At 39.9% G+C, this 22,889-nt stretch overlaps 1 protein-coding gene across 1 annotated transcript; it reads left to right on the top strand.

The window, feature by feature from the left end:
• LOC121949286 (protocadherin-17-like) lies at positions 1-21,461 on the top strand. Its single transcript, XM_042494931.2, has 4 exons — positions 1-3,621; positions 4,778-4,836; positions 4,997-5,166; positions 18,681-21,461. The coding sequence occupies exons 1-4, from the start codon at positions 1,153-1,155 to the stop codon at positions 19,256-19,258; spliced, it is 3,276 nt and encodes a 1,091-aa protein (XP_042350865.2). The 5' UTR covers positions 1-1,152; the 3' UTR covers positions 19,259-21,461.
• Positions 21,462-22,889: the final 1,428 nt, after the last annotated feature.

Below are 22,889 nucleotides of genomic sequence, written 5' to 3'. Positions count from 1 at the left end.
CTGCTGCTCGGTGCGCGCACATCAGTAAATGAATCACGTAGCACTAGAACAGCCCTTCTTCATGCGATCTTGCCAGACCTATTGGAGAAACCCCCCCAAGGCAAGATCTGTCACTGTTCACTCATTTGCTGGAAGACGATCAGAAACTATGTTAAATGCAGCAAGAAATACACTGGAGTCTGTTATAAAGGCGTCGAGAGGATTCCGGTCAGATCTCACTGCGAAGGGAGCAGGTTTCAACAGTTGACGCGGAGAGAACTGAGCGCAGGGGGAAAAAGCGATTAATTTTGATTATCTGAAATCTTCCAGCACCTCTTTTTCGCATTTTTTTCCTCCCGGTTCACAGGGGCAGTGCAGATGAGCATTGTCCGAATGAAGGATGCAAGAGCACTGGGTCCAATTGGACTGGATTATGGGATTACTGGACTGATTATAGGACAATCATCGGGCAAAAGTCGCAGCCGTGCTATAGATGCTCTTGAATGACGGGAACACAAAAGGTTGGACGGGATTAACAGCTCTATATCCTGCTTTTCTTTTACTTTGGGGCATGGGCAGGCTGTATATGCAACGCGAGCAGAACCCATATGCAACAGTGTGCCGCACAGGAGAAAAAGTAAATGCATTGTGAATGGTAACATCGGACAATGCTGCATTTTGAACGGGCATGTCAGTGTTTGCTGTAGCCTAGGTGTAGATGTCGCATGAGGGCAATGCGCTTTTGTAAGCTACGGTCTAACCTTCACCACAGAGATTCAAACGCTTTAACCTTGGATGCAGTAGGGAATATTAATACTTTATAGTCATCGATTATTCATTAAGTACCCCCCCACCCCGCGAGGAAAAACAAAGCATTTCAGGCACACTATGTTGAATTTGATCTTTTATTCATGCATTAGGTGTCGTCGAGCGGTCATCTTTGTTTACAGAAAGAGTTCATCATAGCCGAACGGCATGTGAAAGAGGTTAAAATAGAGATTAGAAAGGCAGTAAGGATTCACAGATCGATTTAATACCCAATTAGTGCGTGATCAGCGTCAACCACATGCCTGGTTTGGGTTTAGTCCTCTAGGTTTGCCATAATCAACAGGTTGAAAGTCAACGAGGATTTTTTTTTTTCTGTCTGCCACTACCGCATATCCAATTGAAGGGATGCGTCTCTCTGTACCCATTTTCATTCTGCTGTGGGTTAAAGCCCTGACATTGAAAAATCTCAATTATTCTGTCCCAGAGGAGCAAGGACCCGGCACTGTTATAGGTAATATAGCAAAAGATGCCGGATATGGGACCATGGAGAGGGGGAAAAAATCCAACTTCAGAGTTCTGGAGAATTCTGCTCCACATCTGGTGGATGTTGACCCGGAGAGTGGACTTATCTTCACCAAACAAAGGATTGACAGAGAAACGTTATGCAGGCGCAACCCAAAGTGCCAGCTTTCCATGGAGGTGTTTGCTAATGACAAGGAAATATGCATGATCAAGATTGATATACAGGACATAAATGACAACTCGCCCAGTTTCCCCTCAGATCATGTTAATATTGATATTTCAGAGAACGCAGCTGCTGGGACACGCTTCCCTCTGACTATTGCACATGACTCAGATTCCGGGGAAAATGGGATAAAAACCTACCAGGTCACCAGAGATGATTACAATACATTTTCTTTGGATTTAAAAGTGAGGGGTGATGGGACTATATATCCAGAGCTGGTGGTTCAGAGACCTCTGGATAGGGAGGATCAGAGTCATCACACCCTCCTCCTCACTGCAATTGACGGTGGGGAGTATCCAAGATCAGGCTCCATGCAAATCAACGTCAGAGTGACTGATTCGAATGACAATAGCCCTGTTTTTGAAAAATCCTCTTATGTGATTGAGATTATGGAGAATTCACCTCCTGGAAAAGTGCTCATAGATTTAAACGCCACTGACCAAGATGAAGGAAGCAACGGGCAGGTGGTGTATTCCTTTACTGGGTATGCATCTGAGAGAATCCAAGATTTGTTCTCCATTGACCCCAATACTGGCGTCATTAAGGTCCAGGGAGAAATTGACTATGAAGAGAATCCAATCATAGAGTTTGATGTACAGGCAAAGGACCTCGGGCCCAACCCAATACCAGGCCACTGTAAAATTACTGTCAAAGTGCTTGACAAAAATGACAACTCGCCAATAATAAGTTTTGTCTCTGTGCGGCAGGGAGCCATCAGTGAGGCTGCACCTCCAGAATCTGTCATAGCGCTGGTGAGAGTGACAGATAAAGACTCAGGCCGAAATGGCCAACTTCAGTGCAGGGTGCTGGGAAATGTACCCTTCAGACTGCAGGAGAACAATGATAATTTTTACACGCTGCTCACAGACAGACCCCTGGACAGGGAAATGAAAGATGAGTACAATGTGACAATTGTGGCGAGAGACAATGGGATCCCCTCTTTGAACTACACTAAGTCGTTTACCGTGAAAATTTTGGATGAGAATGACAATGCGCCACGCTTTACAAAGACAGTGTATGTGCTACAGGTGCCTGAGAACAACATCCCAGGGGAGTATTTGGGCTCCGTTCTGGCCCACGACCCAGATGTAGGTCGAAATGGAACAGTGTCGTACTCCATTCTGCCGTCGCATATCGGAGATGTTTCAGTGTACACCTATGTGTCTGTTAATCCCACCAATGGAGCCATATACGCCTCACGTTCATTCAACTATGAACAAACTAAGTCCTTTGAATTCAAAGTTCAAGCTAAAGATGGAGGATCCCCTCACATGGAGAGCACTTCTACAGTCAGGGTCAACGTCCTTGACGTCAACGACAATCTTCCAGTTATCATTTTACCCCTTCTGCAGAATGATACAGCTGAAATACCAGTGCCTAGAAACGTCGGTATTGGATACATCGTAGCTACAGTGAAAGCAGTGGACCATGACCACGGAGAAAGTGGCCATTTGACCTATGAGATCACTGAGGGAAATGACGACCACCTGTTTGAGATGGATCCGGTGGGAGGGGAGGTGCGAACTGCTCATGCTCTTTGGGAAGAGGTCGCCCCAGTGGTTGAGCTGGTGGTGAAGGTAACTGACCATGGCAAGCCCCCCTTATCTGCCGTGGCTAAGCTGATCATTAAGGCGAACACAGAAACGGCAGCAGGAGGGGGTTCCAGCACGAGTGGGGAACAGCAGCACTGGGATGTATCCCTGCCCCTCATAGTTACCCTCTGCATTATCTCTGTCATGCTCTTAGCAGTCATGACCGCCATCGCTGTCAAGTCCAAACATCAAGATAAGGAGACTGGGAATTATAACTGCCGCATGGCTGAGTACTCCAATCCTCCAGTGGGGAAAGGCAAAAAGAAAAGGATCAACAAGAGTGACATCATGCTGGTGCAGAGTGAGATGGAGGAGCGAGATTCTGCGAGCCGGATGAACGTGGTGAGCAGTCCCTCGCTCATCACTTCACCAATATGTTTTGACTACCAGAGCCCTCTGCCACTCACACTGCCCAGGTCAGAGGTCATGTACCTGAAAACCACCCCAAACAGCCTGACAGTCCCCAGGGCAGGTTGCCACTCCAGCTTTGCCGGGCTTAGCACAGACACTCCAGCGAGTAGGATGTCAGTGATACAGGTAAGGAGGATGCTGCACTGTATTCTTTATCTCCCCTTTATTCTCTCTTATCTGCGCCTGCTGCTTTGCCATACAAATCTGACAAAAGAAAAGTAATCGACCGAAAAAGAGAAACTCTGTCACTGTGAGCAGACATCATTATTATCACTTTTCTTCCCCCTGTTATGACAATATGAAATATTCTCTGCATGATATGGAAACTTGGCGCTGGATTTTATTCATGTGTTGTTAATGGCGGTTCACTAAAGACACTTTCTTCTTTCTGCATTTGAGGAGTCATTTTAGAAAATTGCTCCATTGTAAGTCCACTCTTGCAAAATGGTACAGGTGGCCCGCATAATCAGAAAGTCCTCGCAGTTAGACATGCAAACAGTGTGAGTCTTGAACAAGGCTGCTGTGACCCTGCCAGATCCACTGCTATAGAGTGAAAACAAAACCCTGCCTGAAATGTGGGATTGGACAGGTGTTTGAGCAGCTTGTCCGATCACATTACTGAACCAATGTGCACCAGACAGCTAGATGCACACAGCATAACCTTACAATCGCATTTTTCGCTCCCCACAAATATGGGCCAGATCCACCCATCCGCATCCAAAGTTGGCACGATACGGCCATTAATAGGGTCCAGCCTTGCCTTGTAGAGATGGCGGGGTTGTACACACGAGCCAGCTAACATGCTAATTTGACAGCATGGGCTTGTAGTGCTGTTTAGCACAGCAGAATTATCCGTTGTAAACGATGTAAATATCTAGGACAGTCTCACAGACAGTCTCATTTGGAGATGATAACACAGATGACAAGGCCTGGCACTGTCACCAGTCACTAGGGTATGTGGGTGTGATCAACACAAACACATTATTCTCAAGATAGGAGAAAAGGGATGCTGATGACAGTGGCTAATGCTTTTCTCCTTTGCCTTGCCAAAGCAGCACATATGGTCACAATGGAGATTTGTTCTTATCATGCCGTCATCACTGGCAGGTGCTCTGTGGCTTTCATTGACATCTCTCAGGTGTTCTGATAAAGATTTAAGAATCTGGAAACCATACAAGATTTGTTTTCCTGTCTAAATGTCATGTTGTTGAGGCTATTGTTGAAAATGGCATGCAATTTTTAACATGACCAATGCAAAATATTATTTTTCTTTCATTTCTAGACGGAAAATTTCCCCTCAGAGCCCAATTATGCTGGCAGCAGGCAGCCGTTTGTTCAAAGGTAAGAGCTCTATCCAAAAAGCCTCCTGACCAGTGCATTTAGCTTCTTCATCTCTGTATCAAGCCAGCTGACTATGGCTATCAAAAAGGAGCGCTCACGCAGAGGTAATGGTTACTTATGTTTCTTTTTTTTTTTTTCTCCTCCTTCCATTCTGCTGCAGCTCAACATTTAAGGATGCAGAACGAGCAAGCCTCCGAGACAGTGGCCATGGTGATAGTGACCAGGCTGATAGTGACCAGGATACTAATAAAGGCTCACACTGCGACACGTCTGCTAGGGAGGCCCTCAAGATGAAAGCAACAGCAGTTAATGGCCAGCCTTTTGAACAGGGTGAGTGGATGCACTCTCTTCCTGACATCTTGAAGATGCCTAACTGACTCTTGTACCTCACATTGTTTTACTTTATGAGCTGAGAACATGCCCGTGTTTTAAGTGGAGGTCCACCAGCCTGCAGGTACAGCCAACGCAGACAAACATTTTACACTCAAGATGTAAATCCACAGTTATTAGATGCAGGTACTTTGTAGCGCTTTACATTGCAGACAGCCTGAGGTGTGTTGCAAAGATGACATGAAGGCACCAGAGTGGAAGGTAGATGGTAGTTTAAAAGGATAAAAGAGTCCATTGGCTGAAGGTAGAAAATGTTCAAACATCTCGTGTCTGATTTTGCCATCAAACAAGCTCATATGCATGGCAAAGTGTACCTCCGTCTGTGTCTCTTTTGATCACGTCATTATTTGAACACAGATTCGCCGCATGAATGTCTTGAATAACACGACAGAGACAAGAAAGCATGATAGACACTTGCAGCGCAAAATGACAGGTATTTCTGGTGCAACATGACAGAGTGTTTCCACCTTTTGCTGGGAGAGATTTTCTCAGTTATTATCGGTTTTGCCGTGGTTACACTGTTTTGAGAGGAGCTTTGCTTTGCAACTGAAAATAGAAATGTTAAATTTTATTTCGCAAATCTGAAACGATCCACACTGCCAGGAGTATAATCATAGATGATTGTCAATCTGCTGCAACCTGGCTGACCTGATAGGGACTGATATATTTAGCTGTTGTGGATATAAACTGAAAATATGAAAGCAACTCTCGCTGGTGAGATAAAAGATAATGGGGGACTTGAGTGAAGTGGTGGTGTTTCTCATTTCCTTGTGTGAGCCTTGCAGGAGAATGGCTCTGGTCATCAGGTCCCTATGCAGTACTTTCCACACCATTTACATTGCTATGAACTGTTTGTTTGTGGCATGCTCAGGAGGGCAGAGATGGAAACACTCTTGCGGCTGCCAGAAGGATGTGTGAATCTCTCTCTCTCTCTCTCTCTCTATCCATCTCACTTTGTGTGACTGTGTGTGTGTGTGTGTGTGTGTGTGTGTGTGTGTTTGTGTGTGTGTGTGTGCTATGAGGAATTATGGCAGACCAAACTTGACTCTGTGGGAGGTGTAAATTCAATCACATTTTTTTTGCAGCACATTTCTGAATCTGATTCAGCCCAAGTTCTAAGGCCAATCAAATAGACAGATATTGAAAGAGATGTTTTGTACATGCGAGACTGAATATTTACATGTGCAGCGCTGACGCCTTGCTTGACAGGAATGTCAGTTAATTTATAGACCTGCGTTTGTTAGATAAGAGAAATGCAAAGAAGTAGGGCATTGCTTTTAATATTAATAGGTTTTTTTTGCTAATGCCTTTCCTGTTTGCATGTGGAGAATGTAGAGGTTTTTTTTTTAAACAAAAAAAACTAATGGTTAGATTAAATGGTGTTCTCTCTCGGGGGTTGGTCAGTTGAACATTAAATGGTGTCACTGTCTGCTGAGTACAAGATGGAAGATCTACATTACGCATAATGCCTTAGACCTGATCACTAAAACATCACCCGGCAACCCACACACTCCTTCTGTCTCTCACTCACACACACACACACACACACACACACACACACACACACACACACACACACACACACACACACACAGGTACATTTATTGAACAACAAAGCCACTGTTTTGCAGATTCTGACAAGATAGCGCTATTATCCAAAATGGAGACACCACAGAATTTTAGTTCCAAATGCACCAACACAAAAGCTTGTGGGTTAAGTAGTATTGCTTTTATGTCTTTACCTTTACCATCCCTCTAGTCTCCTGGCTGCTTTGATACAGGTAATATATGCACCTGTGCAGCTTCCACTATCATGCACTCTGAATATTTATTCACTCTCACAGACACCAGATGCACAGTGGGTATGTTGCTAGGCTTTCTCTGATTCTATTTATAATGGGCAGGCAGTTTCTTTGTTTTTTGAGAACGTGGTATTGTTCCTCTCACAGTTGCCCATAAGATCACAGCTATTTTGTCACTTTGTCATGACTCTATTATATGGCTATGTTAATGCAGTGGGCTATATAAAGCCATTGTATAACTTGTGTCATTTTAGAGCTATTATTTAACATATTTTTATTCAGTAATGAAATGGAAAATGGAAAGCCAGGCACAATAGATGAAAGATCCCTCACTTCCTCATCCTCTTCTGTCTGCATTATTGTTTTTTTTAATAATAGAAATAATAAAGCGACTAACAGCACTGTGATACATGTATTTACTCCATATTGTTAAATCGCTTTTTTGACACATTATGCAAAACTACAGCATTTGATTATGACAGGAAAACAACAAATCTCTTGTACGCATTAAGAATAAAATGTTAAACATGCAGACATGATGCTTAGACTGCGCCCAGTTATATAGAAAGACAAATAGCAGAATGGCAAAAAATACCCCCCTGTGTTTTTTCTTAACCTTCTAAGCACATACATCCCTTTGCATCAGCATCATCTGCTAGCTACTCTGCGGTGGTGATAGGTACCATGGAAATGAATTCAGCATTTCCCTGCTTCTCCCTGCTTACGCTTATTGTTCTGGCCTCATGTATCTGTGCCTAAAAAATACTTTTCTCTATAGCGCGAGAGGAGAGGGAAAAAAAACAGAAGAGAGAAACACAAAATCACGGGGCACAGAGCTGTAATCTGGGGTGTACCTAGTTGCTTCAAAGCGTAGCAGTTGTAATATGCAGGATCTGTGTTGCGGTTTTGCCAAATCAAAGCCATCATTTAGTTCTCCTTTTTGATGTAAAATGCATTTTGAACCCAAATGCGTATTTTCTCTTGATCTTAGTCCTCACAGAGATAGCACCAGAATTTAACAATGTAAGTTCACATAATATGTAACATGACAGAGGGGGAAATCACAGCATGCAGCCTAGAAATTAAGCTTGTTTCAGAAAATCTACCAGTAAAAATGGCTTGTAAATGCTTGTAGTTATAAGAGCAGTTATGGTTTGTTGCATCACAAATTTATCCCTGAGGTTTTTAGCCAGTCAAATTTTTAACAAACTCTATGACTATTTACCTATAGACCTTACAACTTTAGCTATCATGCCCATGAGTCTCTGTTGATTAGTTGAAGATTTGTTTTCCCTTTAACAAACATTATTTCTGCTCAGTGGTGCCACAAGAAATTTTTCATAGGGGCGGCCATATGGGACCACTGAAAATCTTGGGGTGGTACATCAAATCCAAACGCCATAACTGAATTTCAGGAATTAGGGTATGCTTTTGAAATATATAGGCAAGTTAAAAACTGTCAGTTTGAGAGTCAATGAATCACATATTCACATATTTTGGCATCTTATTTTATACTTAATATCAGTAATTATCCGATGAGCATAGATAGACTGATAGTGTTAACATTTTAAGTCCCACAACAATCTTGTATTATTGTGTTATGTGTTTATACAGATATTAGGCAATTAATTGTCCTTCATATAGGCTGATTGTTCTTTGCTTTAAAAAAGAGAAATATAGGGTTTTAATTTGAAGGAGTACATTGATTGTAAGGACAAAACAGTTACTGGAAACAAGAAGATATTAAGATATTTGTAGTGAAAGTTCAAGGGGCCCTGCCTGTTGTTCCTTCGCTAAAATGTAGCCTCATTTTGGAGAGTTATTTAGTTCCCTTCCTCATAAATTATGCTGACAAGCTACCAATGGATTCCTTAAGTTGTCTGTTTTCAAAAGATACTACTACCTTTACCATTAGCTTTAAAAATGAGCGTGCAATGGCCTCTTAAGACAGTATTGTTAGCCTACAATTATTTTTGGCAGGGGAGGCAACTGGGTTGGCCATGCCCCCACCCCCCACCCCCCCTTTGCTGCTTGCCAAGAGAGCAGCATACAAACACTTTAACAACAATAAAAAAAACAACATGGCCAGACTATCACACATGAAAAAAGGGATAGATAAAATATACTCAATATCCGCAATATCCGGTTAAGATGCAGTTAAAGAGTAGAGTCAGTTCACATGTGTAAATAGGCAGGATTTTCCCAAAATGTCTAAATCTAGAAGGGCATTCAGGGATTCCACAATTTAATGGGTTCTTCCTTGGTCCATGGTTCACCCTTCCACTGAGTTTCATGAAAATCAGACCAGTAGTTTTTCCATAATCCTGCTGACAAACAGACAAATGCACAAATGACACCGAAAACATGACCCCCTTGGCAGAGGTAATAAAGTAAAAGCTGTTAAAGCAAACACATTGACTTGGAGTGCTATTTTCCAGATCCTTGAAATTGACTTTAATTCACCAACAGTAATTTTACCGCTTTGATCTGAATAAATAAGCATAATTTAGAATGTATTTAATATTTATTTAAACAGGATCCTAATAAAGACCGTTCCAAGGTTTATAATGTTATGTCAAATTAGCATCTGTTGTGTTCTTGGTCAAAACTGACAAATTTAATTTTATTGAGAGACAAACTGTCTCGGTCTAACCCCAAACCAAAGAAGGTGGATAGTGTGCATGTACAGGGGGACAGCAGGTGAAGAACAAAAAAAAAAAAAACAGCAAACAGAGGAAAGGGAGAGGTTTTCCACACAGTGAAATTTTACAATCTCCCAAAAACTGATGCGTTATTTCAACCTGCAAAGTCTTGCTCAGGCAAACAAGACGACCTGAAAACTTGGTGTTTCATCCACATGGGCGTGGTTTTTCAGGGTATACATTCATGCATGGTCATACTTTATATGATATGCAGACGTCAATCCTGAATATTTCAGTTTGATGAACATGAGAAGTTAGACTGTATGGCAGAGAATGGGCTAGTTTTATTTATAAAGTTTTGAAAATTAGGCAAACTAAACTGAATAATAAGTGTGAAGGCATACAGAATATACTTTTCATTTTTTTACTTTGTACATGGAAACTGCCTTGTAAGCCTGTTCAGGCATCTATTGATGCCCGGTACTACTTTGATATCAGAACACAGACCCCCATCTGAGTAGATTTATGTTGCTGGGCATAATTTCTATATAAATGTCAGTATAGTTTGGCACTTTTTAGTTCTACATATTTTCCAGTATAACATTATGATGGTCAGTTTGAGAATTTGAACAACAAAGAAATATGCTTTGCACATGTATTTTAAAAACAGGTGCGTAGGAGGACGAGTAGGACACAATTTGCAGACAAACTCCTGCACACAGTCTAACTTGCAAAAGAAATACATTTAACATGATGTTTGGGTAACTAGACTGTCGTCATGCAAACAGTTTGTGGCATAAAGAAGCCTTTTTACTTTTCTGTCTCCACGTATAATTTTGTAGATTGTCACAAAGTAAATTGATGTTTGGTATTTATGCCTCACGACTGCATGTTGAAATGTGTTTGATTGCATACTCACAGTCACTCCCTACTTAAGAAGGCTTCTCTTTGCCAAAAACTGTTTACCTGATGAAGTTCTAGTTACCAAAACATCACTATATAGACAGTGTGCAGGAGTTTTTCTGCAATTTAAGAATTTATCAGCAGTCAGATTAAAGTCATTTGAAAAGCTGCAGGGAAGTCCGTTTGTTGTTGCAGCAGTGGCAGCAGTACAAGGAGCAAAAATTTAAGTTTAACTTTGTAAATCAATGATCACAAAAAAAATTAAAATCATCTCTGTTTGAAGTTACAGTTGGGCATGAGGTCTTCTGTGGGTTTAAGGCAGCAATTTGTTTAATAAACTACTTCCTAAATTATGGTAGATTATGCAAAAAATGATGAGGCGAACCAATGCGAGCTGATAAGTATACTCATTAAGCAAACAACCCTCTGTTTGATGCAGAACGTAAGGCACTGCCCTTAGGTGAAATAAGAAGTTTACTTTGTTACTTTGTCAGCGATCTCTGTGTCAGATATCGACGCATAGAGGCACATTTCGCGGTAGTTTGATACGCATTGGGCTGTGGTTGATCTTGAAGCACCGAGCAACAACCGAACTTGTCAAATACTGTCACTTTTGTCAGTGGATGTCAGTGTCAAAAACCAATGAACAGAGTGACTGTTTGTGGCGGTATGAGACACACCGGTCACAGCATTTTGTAAAAATGTATAAAGAGTGAGAAAGTCTGTTTGGGGCGGATGTGGATGGATCAAACAAATTCCAGACTGTGACCCAAATACCTGCTGTTTATTTCCCGTGTGAAACCAAAAGTCAAAGAAGTTATTTAAGTAACAATGTAGTGTGCTAGTATGTGCAGCATACTACATTAGTGATGTATGTCATGTGATTTTATATGACGTTAGTAACAATTGTACTTATTTTGAGCCGAGCCATGACGCTGTTTTTTTTTTCTAGAAATAACTAAGTGCTTTTATACCTAAACCTGAGGGATTAAACCCTAAAACAAAGTGTTTAGCATACATTGTAAGTTTATTTTCAACAAGACTCTACACATTTACTGAGCACAAACTGTAAATTTACCTGAAAATGGAAGTTTTTCTTGAAAAGACACAAGAAACTACATACAAGCAAATATTCTCTTATTTTTGCTCGTATTCAGGTTTTTTCTTATTTTGTTAGTACCCACTGGTTTTTGGGACTCACGAGTTTTTTTTTCAATTTTGCCCTCCCGTTTTAGGTAAGAGAAAAAATTACAAGTGTTCAGAGCTAAAAGGACAGTACTATATTTGGTGCACTTATCCCAAACACTGTAATATCACTTTGCTGTGCTGTAATTAAGTACATTTACTCAGGTACTTCCCTTAAGTACAAATCTGAGGTTACTTTTATGTTAGTTGAGTATTCTCATCTCATGCCACTTTCTGCCCCCCCCTACATTTCAGAAGGAAATATTGAACTTTTTACTCCATTATTAGATAACTTTTTAACAAATAAAGATTTTTGCACCTGAACCATTTGAAAACATAAAAGTGCAGCTAAAACAATTAGTCAGTTAATTAGAAAATGAGGTGGCATCTATCGCTGTCATAGTCGTATAAGTCATTCTTCATGCAAAAAACATTTCATGATTCCAGCTTCTCATATATACTGTATGTATGAGGAAGTTCTGTTTTTCCTTTTGATTATTTCAACTAATTTTGATATATTACATTTATTTAAATCTTCTTTGCATGTGTACTTTTACTTTTAATGCCTAAATACATTTCCCTGGAATCACATTTTCTTTGTCTAAGTTTGTTTAACAGTGCATCATTTTCACTACTGAAGAAGTTCTTCTTACAACCTTTTTTGGTAACATGTCTCCAGTCTCGTTCATGTGCCAGAGTCTTTGCACATGACACAGAGCCTGCCCTTATATAGTGTTTAGGAGGCGTTACCTATGCCAATAGGTGAGTTAAGATCAAGTGGGATTCATCATTGAGCTCATCTGGGTAAGAGCAGATTCGGGTGGTGAAGAGCATTTGGTGCATCTTTAGTTTACCTCTATTATATTTTGTCTTACCAGAAAAATAAGAGAAATTTAAGAAAATGTTGCTGCATGAGGCCCAGTGCTTGTAACAGGGGTAAATTGAAATGTCGTCCTTGAAGGTCCAAAACAGATGGAGGTGGGGCACCTATAGACACTTAGATTTTAAAGCGTAGGTCTGCTGACAAAGCAGCAGTATCTGAGGAGTTGGGATGAGAACACACTGGAGATGCAGTGGTGATTAGGCGCAGGGTCGTGCGGCAGTGTGGGAGTGTCGCTTAAATGGCTCATTTGTGGGGGAGTGAAGGGTGGAGACCAACTATAGAAAGCGAGTCTCCCCATGTCGGCGGTATTTGTCTTCAGTAAGTTTGTTTATGGTGGATATAAAGATCTCTTGATTGTCATTGGGCTACTGTAAGTTAGTATTTTTACTGCCACGAAAGACACACATTGGTGCACACAAACATAGCGAGTGCTCTGCTTTGTAGGATAGTCCACCCAAGCTGTTAATACATACTTTGTTGCTTTTACTTACTGTGATATTTAAAGATAGAGAGAGACTGAATTACTTTCCTGTGGACTACACCGCTTTTTGGTGTGATTACTGTATAACTGATTGGCCACCGCAGTGTGATGTGGGATTTCATTTCTCCAAAATGTAATTCTGGTTCAATTTTTCGCCATAGGTTTCTGCGTTTTGTTTTTTTTTTTTCTTTTTCTAGCAACCCCAGTGTCCCATACCATGGCAGCCTACATGCACTATTCACATTCAAAAGAATTAGAGGGGTGTCATTTAACAGCAACTCCTATTCAGTGTGAAAACAGCCTTTGGGAGTCTCTCAGGAAAAAGCCTGACCCACAATAAGATCACATGACACAAAAAGACATCCATTATACTAAAGCAATTAACTACACACATAAAAACACAATGTAATAAAGACCTGACTGCAGCACATAAAGGACATATGCAATACATATTTTTTGGCAGGAAATGTAGAAAAGCCTTTTCCTTTAACATTCTTAATGTAAGCATTCTTTATTAAATCTCTTAAACAGCTATGGTGTAAAATTAACAGCCCCATTTAGCATGTTAAATCTCTGTCCAGTCATCGAATAATTAACTGCTCGATTTTGTCCTGTGGCTGAAAGTGTGTGTGTGGGTGTTCATGGACTTGGGCAGCAGTATGTGATAGTGGTGGCACTTTGCAAATGAGCTCGCTTCGCATGTGTGGCACATGCTGCTGGTTTGCACGTTTCTTGAGGGAGTTGTAGAGCAGAGACGGTATCTTTTTTTCTTCTCTCTTTGTTAGAACTTCCTCCAGCAAACTGGCCGAGGCTGGTTGTGAGAGGAAGGTATCGTTGCCTTTGAACAAGAGGAGCTTCCCACCTCTTCTAGGAAGAGCCTCGTCATGTGGAGCTTTCCCTTCGTTTCCAGGATGATATTCTCGTCCTCATCAGGGTTAGGGAAATGAGATCAAGTGCCTCATTCACAGTTAGTCACTTGTTCATTGTCTTTGATATCACAGAATGGCGTGTGAGCAAGATAGAGGAGCCTTATTTATAGACCAAAGCTGAGCTGATCAGTGGAGTATCAAGCCATGTTGTGATTGGATGACATATTGTGATTATTCCTATGAAAAAAATCACAAACGGGTTTAATGTTTTCGCTGGGATTTTTGGAGACAGATTTAGTAGAAAGAGAAGAGGAATGCGAAGTGTTAATGTGTGACTGTATCTGTAGATGTGAGAACTTTTTATATTACCTGTCATAATATTTTACTAAGAACATTCGGTTCCTGTGGGGAGAGACATCTACATTGAGTGGGAGAAGTTGCAGATGTAGCGCGTCTTTTTTGTGTGCATCACCGGCTTATTCATTCATTTCTTAAAGTCTGACAGGAAACACGCTGTTGAAAACCTAAATGAATAGTCAATTTCTGATCAATTCAGTGATCATTATTTCAATTTTGTTTGCATATCTATCAGAAAGGATGTCATTACGACCTCATAGCAATCACAGCAAAGAAAACACATATATTGGAGTAAAGCTGAATCAGTCTTCAGAACAACACGAAGATTAAATTTCTACTTTTACAAATGAAATTCAGCTCTCATGTATAACAAATGAAGGTAAACTGTCATTTACTACCAATTTACAAAGACACGTTTGACATTTTGCCTCATGACTCCACATGCAAAATACCTCGATGCATCATTGTCAAATTAATTTGATAGCATAGTGTAATGGCTACAGAAAAAAACATGACACCTTCTTCATCATAGCACCGTGGAAATTGGCTCATTCTGTGCGTCACTCTCTGTGTGCTTATTTCATGTCTACCAGGGTTAGATGTGGTGTGAAATGCAAAAGACTGAGTTACGGCACAAAGATAGAGCCTTACCCATTGCTCCACTTTTTACCGCTGACACTAATACACAGTCAGTCGCACATGTTGTACAGCCCCGTGGCGCTTGGCTTGCTGTTCAGCAACAACTTATGCAGCTGAAGCTCGACTACAGAATAATCAGGCAGCCACTCCAATCAACAGAAAGTTGTTAGGAAGAAAAGATTGCATGTTTTCTTTGCATCAAGTGACAAAAACCACCACCCCTCAATTTGAAATTCTACTATTTGTAGTGTGTGCCTATTATAAGCTCATTGCACCCAATAATGTAATATTTTCTTGAAAATGTAATACAATTAGCACTAAACTTGATAGAAGATGTAATAAAAACCCATTGCTGTAGACTTATAGTAAAGGTTTTGAGACAATGTCCGCCTCAATATTTATTATTATTTTTTACGAAATCAAAGACATTTACAGCATAAATTGATGCAGAAAAGGCACAAATTTGTGCATAAAAGGATGCGGGAAATTATGTGTTTGATTCCCCAAACTCCATGTTTCATATATGTCCCCTATAGAATAACGGACATAGATACCGTGATGCAACCCAGTGGTTTGTGTTTTATTTAGACGGTAGATATCACAATATGAGAGTAGATATTGTCTTAGATTTTGAATACTGTAATATTGTTTACTGTCTTTTACAGTAAAGAGATGAAATTTACTGAACTTATCAGCTGTTCTCTTGTTTGCCTTTACCTACTTAAATCACTGACAATTATTTTTCCAAAATCTGATGATGTAAATATTTTGTGAAAGCACCAATAGTCAACCCTGCAATACTGTTGCAATATCAGTTTTGAGGTATTTGTCATGATATCTTATTTTCTCCATATCGCCCAGCCCTAGGACAAGTTGGAGCTGTGGAGGAGTGAGATGTGGATGTGACTCATAAACTATAGTGACGCCTTGCACACTTGTCACTCAAGCACACCTGCCTTTAAATATGCGTAATTTTAAGCCTTAATAATAAGTAAATGGGTGAGTTATATAAAAAATTTAAAAAATCAAAGCCCCTACAGTTGTCATGAATGATAAAATAAGTCATGAGGCTTTTTTTCCTATCTGGTTCTTAACACGTTTATTTCTGTTGTAAAGTTGGCCATTATAACATGAGGGTCTGCAGGGGCTGACTCACTTTCGGAACCAGCATCAAGTGGCCATTTGATGAACTGCAGGTTTCGGTACTTACTTTAATTTTTTTGCTGCAGAAGTTGTTGCTTGATGTGCATCACCAATGTTGAAACCTACTCCCATGGACACAATAATTTTATAATTTAACCAATAATGTAATATAATATCCTGATGGCTATTTTAATAAAATTAAAAGGACTGCATTTCAAACTAAAGTGACATCACATAACTAACTTTTAAAAAATCCATATTTAAGCTATATTGGTGTAATGATGGGTTGCCATCACTTGATTTAAGTAAGTAGTAAGTAGTAAATAAATGCATTCAAACATTACACTGGAACTCTACACACATCCTGCTGGTTGGTACACTCCCACAACTATTTTAAGAGTTCGGCTGTACTGTTTGAGTGAGTTTATTTTTTACAGGATACATTTTTTGGTATTCATCAGGCTTATGTTTGTGTGAGTAAACTCCCCTCTACCCATGCAGAAATGTCATGAGATCAGGCAACGAAGACACTTCATCCAATAAGATAATAATCCTCTGTTGACTTAGATGAAAAACAACATTTATTGGAAACTGAAAATACTGTTTTGTCATCATAGCTTACTTTTGTCACATTACCCATCTTCTGCAGCTTTTGTCATCTTCTGATGGTGTCTAATCTATGATCCACTCAGGTAAAATCAACAATCCTTACAAAAGGACCAATCAGCATGGGTACAGGCAGGTTCATCTACAGATGGTAGAGTATTTTAGTTTACTGCGTCTTTGCCTGATAATAACGCACAAATTAACATGACTTGTAAATTTCAAAATCTACATAAAGCCTTGAGTTTCAATTTCCAAACATGAAATCAGTTTCAAATATTTGTGTTTTCAATACATGACACTAACAGTGTTTTCAACTTTGTATGCTTGCACACTTCACATTTCAGAGAAAAAAGCATACCCTCTTTTACATTATTACATTATCTGTCATAATTATTACATTAACAGTTTTGAAAAAAAAGATCCACCTGAAAGATATTAAATTATCAGTAAAATGTTATTGCAGTGTCAGTCAGGAAATTTTATTTAATTTTTTTGGTTTTATTACAATTTGATTTAGGTTAAAGGTCCAGTGTGAAGGATTTAGCTGCATCTAGAGATGAAGTTGCTGAACTGAAAAAGGAGAACTACAGTTGCTGACGTGAAAACGGGTAAATGGCCCTCTGTAGAGCCAGTGTTTGGTTTGTCCATTCTGGGCTACTGTAGAACAACATGGCAGTCTCTGTGGTAGAGGGCGTGCTCAGAATGTAGACATAAAAGGCTCATTTTAAGGTACAAATGAAAATAGATGAATATCATAGACCATTTCTTCCAAAGGAGGCCCCTAAATCCTACGCACTGGACCTTTAAATGCAAATGTTATTACATTTTCAGGAAATTATAATATATTACGTTCTACAAAGCTCTTTGTTTTGCATTTTTTGGAAATTATACTGAAGCACATTCAGATTTCTTTAAAGAATCAGTTCATATCAGTTTTCACACATCCAGAAATAATTCTTGTTGCAAGAACAAAGTGTTGACCACTGTTTATAATAAACAAGGTCTTCTTGTGGCAAGGACAGGTCACAATTTAGGTCCATTAATAAGAAGTGAAATGAAAAATGGGCAGTAAATGCAAATGAGCTGCTGAGAATGCACCAGGGTCCCTCAAAGTAATTAGAAAAATTACTAAAGGTCAGACTAATGAGTGTTTGTGCTACAAATGGAATTTCAAGAACCGATTTCACCTTGAATTTTTGTTTTAGACATTGATCTGATGTTCACCCAATTTCAGAAAACCCAAAATTAACACTGATAAATTCCCGTCCATCACCCATCTGTCATCTTGTTTCTTTAAAAATAGAGAAATTAAAAGAATGAACCCTCACAATATTCTAACAACATTCTAACGAGAGTTTGCACTCGCTGATCAGAAATGGTGAATATCACTTCTCATGCAAATTCCACCGTTGTTGTCATTGTTTTTTGTGTGTGTTTCAACACAAACTGGTGCTGCTGGAAATGTAAATGAACAGCACATCACTTCCTCTGCACCAGATGATATTTTCCAGGAAACACCTACACAGGTTGTTGAGAATAGCAGAGGGAAAAGGTTTCTTGTATAGGTTGAATTACTCATTTGCTACATTGACCAGCGTGACGTATATATGATGTTGTAATTTTAAAGTTACATTGCGATTGGTGTCCAGAATAGAAAAGCTTGTGCGTTAATAAATTGAAACAACGCTGCTATATTTGAAGTCTCGCATAGCTGCTGCAACAGGCTTCTGGCTCTTATTTTATTCTGAAAAAAAACCTAGTGATGCATACTAAATAACTTAAAACAAGAAAGATACTATTGTTAGGAGGATTTCCTGAAATTTGTGTTTGTTAGAGTGTTTTCCTATTGTTGCTCATCCCTCAAAATGTCATTTGCATTTTCTCCTAGGTTGTTTATTCTAACCCCAGCAGGGTCCAATAACAAATGTTTAACTGTTTTTGCAGAGCAAGACAAATCAGTCCACTGCACCGATGAATGTCGTGCACTGGGACATTCTGACAGATGCTGGATGCCAAAGTTACGGGTAGGAAGCCAAGCAGACAGCGCCGATAATCGCACCAACCTTTTCATCCCTGTGGGAATGGATGCCATGGTAGAGACAGAGATTTATGGCACCATCAGCTGCAGCAGCAGAAAAACCCTCAGCACGTTTGGAAAGGAACAGCGGGACAGTACAATCCTTGTGGCCAATGTCAAACCTTACTTAAAATCGCAGCGTGCACTAAGCCCACCGCTCCAGGAGAGTCCATCTGCGTCCAGTAGTCCCACCAAGAGTAGTGTGCCCATGGACTTGGCCAACCAAGAGTCCAAAGAAGAGAGAGAGGGGGGTTCAGACAGCAGTGCCTATGGTCCTCCAGATGGCCAATGCTCCCCACTGCACACCGAATTGGAGGAGCCCTCCTACCTGACCTGCGAGCTCAGGCCGAAGTCCCTGTCAAGCAGCCTCATTCACAGCTCTGTCATCAGCCAGGAGTGTGGGGGGTCAGATTGTGCTCTCGACCCGCGGGACTCTGGTAACTGACAGGGCAGGTGATCCCTCTCACTCTCACCTGCCAGGGGTGTGATGATGATATCACAGATTAATGACCAAGATGTGATTTATTTTGACCCACAGAGGTGTCCAGACACGCATTGTATAACCAAAAACCATCTGCTTTGTCTGTTTTCTGTTTTTCTTTTTGAGTTTGTGACTTGTTGTGTTTAGGTGAAATATGTGTCCTTGACTGCTGTGAAGGTTCGGGGGAGGGGGGCGGGGGGGAATCAGTGCTTACCTGACTTCAAGTGTTTCCATGGTGTACTGTACCTGTCAATTTAGATGTCTGTATTTTACACATTTCAAGCTCCAATTTTGTGAGGCTGTGGAACAAATTGCTACTGTTAAGCTATTGAGTCCTGTCTGCTTTTGTACAGTGAAGCTTCCTGTCTCCATTTAGTGTATAAGGAACATCTCTTTGAATATCACAGGCAACTGAAATACATATCAGTGACGTTAAATACAAAAGTGAAGTGTCTTATGAACTGTTAATGGTGGTGCAACAGGGAATGTCCCTTTTCATAAAACCATTTGAGGTTCCTATAAAAACAGTTTTTTAAGAATGTATTTGTAATTTTATTGTTGTCCTCTGCAGTTTATGTGAAAATAAGCTGAGCTTACACGTGAATGTGGGCTACTGTACTTGTTGTGTATTTTATTAAATTTGTATACACTGTGTGCATGGAAGGCAATTATTTTCGACAGGTGACAACTTCTGAAGCTGTCATGTTTTTAGGTGAGAGAAGTGCATTTATGTCTACAAGGTGCTTTATACATGTTCATGACAGAAAAGCACTCTGCAAATGTGCCATCTTTAGCTATATACTGTATACCAGCACATGTTATCTAGCAGTAGTCTAGATCCTAGTTAGGGGAACTTCGAATAAAAGAAATCACAATCAACATTTTACACAGCTATTTATATTCAAAAACGCAAATAAAAGCAGGCACTGTGTATTAGTGCACCCAGTGGAATATGAGTTGACTTCCTCTGCTCAGTGCTTTTATTATAAGTATGCATCGTAAGGTGGAGACGGAAACAGTGCTCTTGCTTTTGTACTCTCAAAGTCACCGCTGTCAGTTATTAATGTATACTTGTGATTATAGGTTTATTTATGAGTGTGTCTGACAAATGACAAGACATGAGTCTAACAAAAAATAAAAAGTTAAAGGGATAATTGAGATTTTTAACTGGGGTTGTATTTGATACTAATCCATAGAGAGTATATTACAAACAGTAGATGTCAGTCGGCCCGCCCGCATTTTTGATAAGAAGGCTGGACACAGAAGCTAAGCAATGTACTGCTGTGGATGGCTGTGGAAGAAACAAAATGTATTTTCGCCACTTAGAAAAATCTGTTTCATTGTGCACGTTATTAAAAATTTTTCACCACTTTTTCTTACTGTCAGACAGCAATTTGCAAATGAGAACTGAAGCTGTTGTATCACTTTCCTCAAAGCCAAACTCCATTGAGAAAAACAGGGATTTTACCTTGTTGAATGCAAAAGCTGCTGGTCTACAGTTGCCTCAATTATTTTGTTAGTGTTTTTGTGTGACTTTGGCATTTAAAAGGGTAATTTCAGATTCACCAAAGTCACACAATAACAAAAACTATTGAACTGATAGAAGACGCAGTAGACAGTCGCTGTCATGTTCAGCGAGCTAAACTGACTGTTTTTGTTAATGGAGTCTGGTGGCTTTAACAAGAGAACAGATGGTGAACTGAAGTCGTCAGCAGCTTCCCCATCAGAAAGGGCTGTCTGACAGCAAGGAAAAGCAGTAAAAATATTTTAAGGGTAGCGTACACTTGAACTTTTATTGATTTTTTTTGTTAGGTTGTGTTTTTGTAGGTGGCTAAAATGTGTTTCCTCAGCAGTCTATTGCTTAACTTACTTGTCAGTACTCCAGCCTGCTTCTCCAAACTGGGGGCATGCAAACTGACACCTGCGTTATGTAATACACTGGCTTATGGATAAGTACCTCATACAACCCCACATCAAAAGATCAGGACTATCCCTTTAACATTCAGCTGCAATTAGCAGTTACAAGAAAAGACTTTTGCTATGAATTCTTTGACGAATAAAATGAAATTTTAATCATTCCCGTGGGGGAAAGTGGGTCATCGCAGCAGCAAAGCATTGAACAAACAGTACATTAAAGGTTTTCACAAGTAAATTAAAAAAAAGAGAATTATACAACAAATAAAAACAGAGCATCTTCACTGAAGAGATTTCCAGATGTCCATCATTTTCTCTCTTTTTCATTAGAGCCACAGGGAGCAAATTTGCTGTTTATACTGTATGCATTGTACATTTTTTATTATTCAATCAAATGCAGGAAGGGTGGGTGTAGTGACAGAGGGCTATAGTCCGCAGACATATTCAAACAGCCTAAACTGCTGCAATCCATCCTTTTCTCTCCGAGCATAACCTGTTTTTTTTTTTTTTAAACATGGCTGCTTCTTATTCATTCAAGCACAAGACAGGGGCATAGATGTCGCTGTGACCAGAGTAATATTATTTAGAAAACCCGCAGCATATGCAATACATCTGCCTGACATCTATATAGAACGTTTAAGTACAAACATGGATGTATGTTTACCGAGATGGATCACTAAATTTTTGAATCCTGGAAATGTTTTCTGTTTTTCATCTGCAAAACAATTACACAAAAGCCTCCTGTTTCTTTATACTTAGTTTAGTTTAGTTTCTCCATCTGGAGACACTGACTTTTGTACCCCGGCTCGGTGAGCGGTTTGAGAATGCCTTGTTTTTCATGAGCTCTGGATAACAGAATCCTGTCATCTACTGAGAGCTGACTATAAGTACGACTCAGTTTCTCCTCAGGGAAAACACATTAATTTGGATTTTGATTTGCATTTGTTTTGGTGCTGGTATTGACACAATTCCAGACCTAGATGTCTCATCTCAGCAGGCAGCTCTGATGAGCTCATCTGCATAAGTTGAAATACTCTTTGAGAGGGAGATTGCGTGGGTCACAGCAACTCATCCCATTGAAATACAGACAGAAACATCACATCATTTTATCTGTATCAGTCCCAGGGTATCAGAACACGGGGGATGAAGACAGGTGAGCAGAATGTCAAGTAGAAAAGGGCTGAAGCATTTGCTGCGACACTTACACTTCCAGTTTTTTTAGCACTATATCACCGTTTTACATCACAAGGAAGTAACACAGGTTAAACTTCCTCTTTTGCAATAATTATGCAGAATTTGCTTTGAACCAAACCCTTTCTTAATTAACACTGTGCTACAGTACAGATGCTTGACGAAAAAAAAGTGCTATGTTGTTGAGGGGAGCTGAATGCAGATTAAGGACTAGCATGCAGTGGTGAATGAATATGACTTGTCTCTCAGAATGATTACAGTCACAGTGAAAGGGAATTACAGACAATGAAACAGATCTGTGTAATACCTCCATTCTTCTACATTTTACATACACAAATGATCTATTCAGATGAAAATGGAATGAGCAGTGTACCATTCAGTTGTGAAAAATTGACATGCTCACCCTGAGTACTTAAGCTTTTAATTCAATAATTCAATAACACAGCCGATTAAGAGCTTGTCTTCCACCTCCACCAAATGCTATGGGAGA

This window comes from Plectropomus leopardus, chromosome 10 (genome assembly GCF_026936395.1).
Source record: "Plectropomus leopardus strain MGB_pleo_1.0 chromosome 10, ASM2693639v1, whole genome shotgun sequence".
NCBI classification, from domain to species: domain Eukaryota; kingdom Metazoa; phylum Chordata; class Actinopteri; order Perciformes; family Serranidae; genus Plectropomus; species Plectropomus leopardus.
The sequence above is the reverse complement of the archived record's forward strand: the minus strand, read 5'-3'. Positions and strand labels throughout refer to the sequence as shown.

Excerpts from the sequence above, each read along its gene's own strand:
- LOC121949286 (XM_042494931.2), top strand. The coding sequence starts at position 1,153 with ATGCGTCTCTCTGTACCCATTTTCATTCTGCTGTGGGTTAAAGCCCTG. Across the intron at positions 3,622-4,777 it reads GTAGGATGTCAGTGATACAG|ACGGAAAATTTCCCCTCAGA; the intron begins GTAAGGAGGATG and ends TTTCATTTCTAG. Across the intron at positions 4,837-4,996 it reads AGGCAGCCGTTTGTTCAAAG|CTCAACATTTAAGGATGCAG; the intron begins GTAAGAGCTCTA and ends ATTCTGCTGCAG.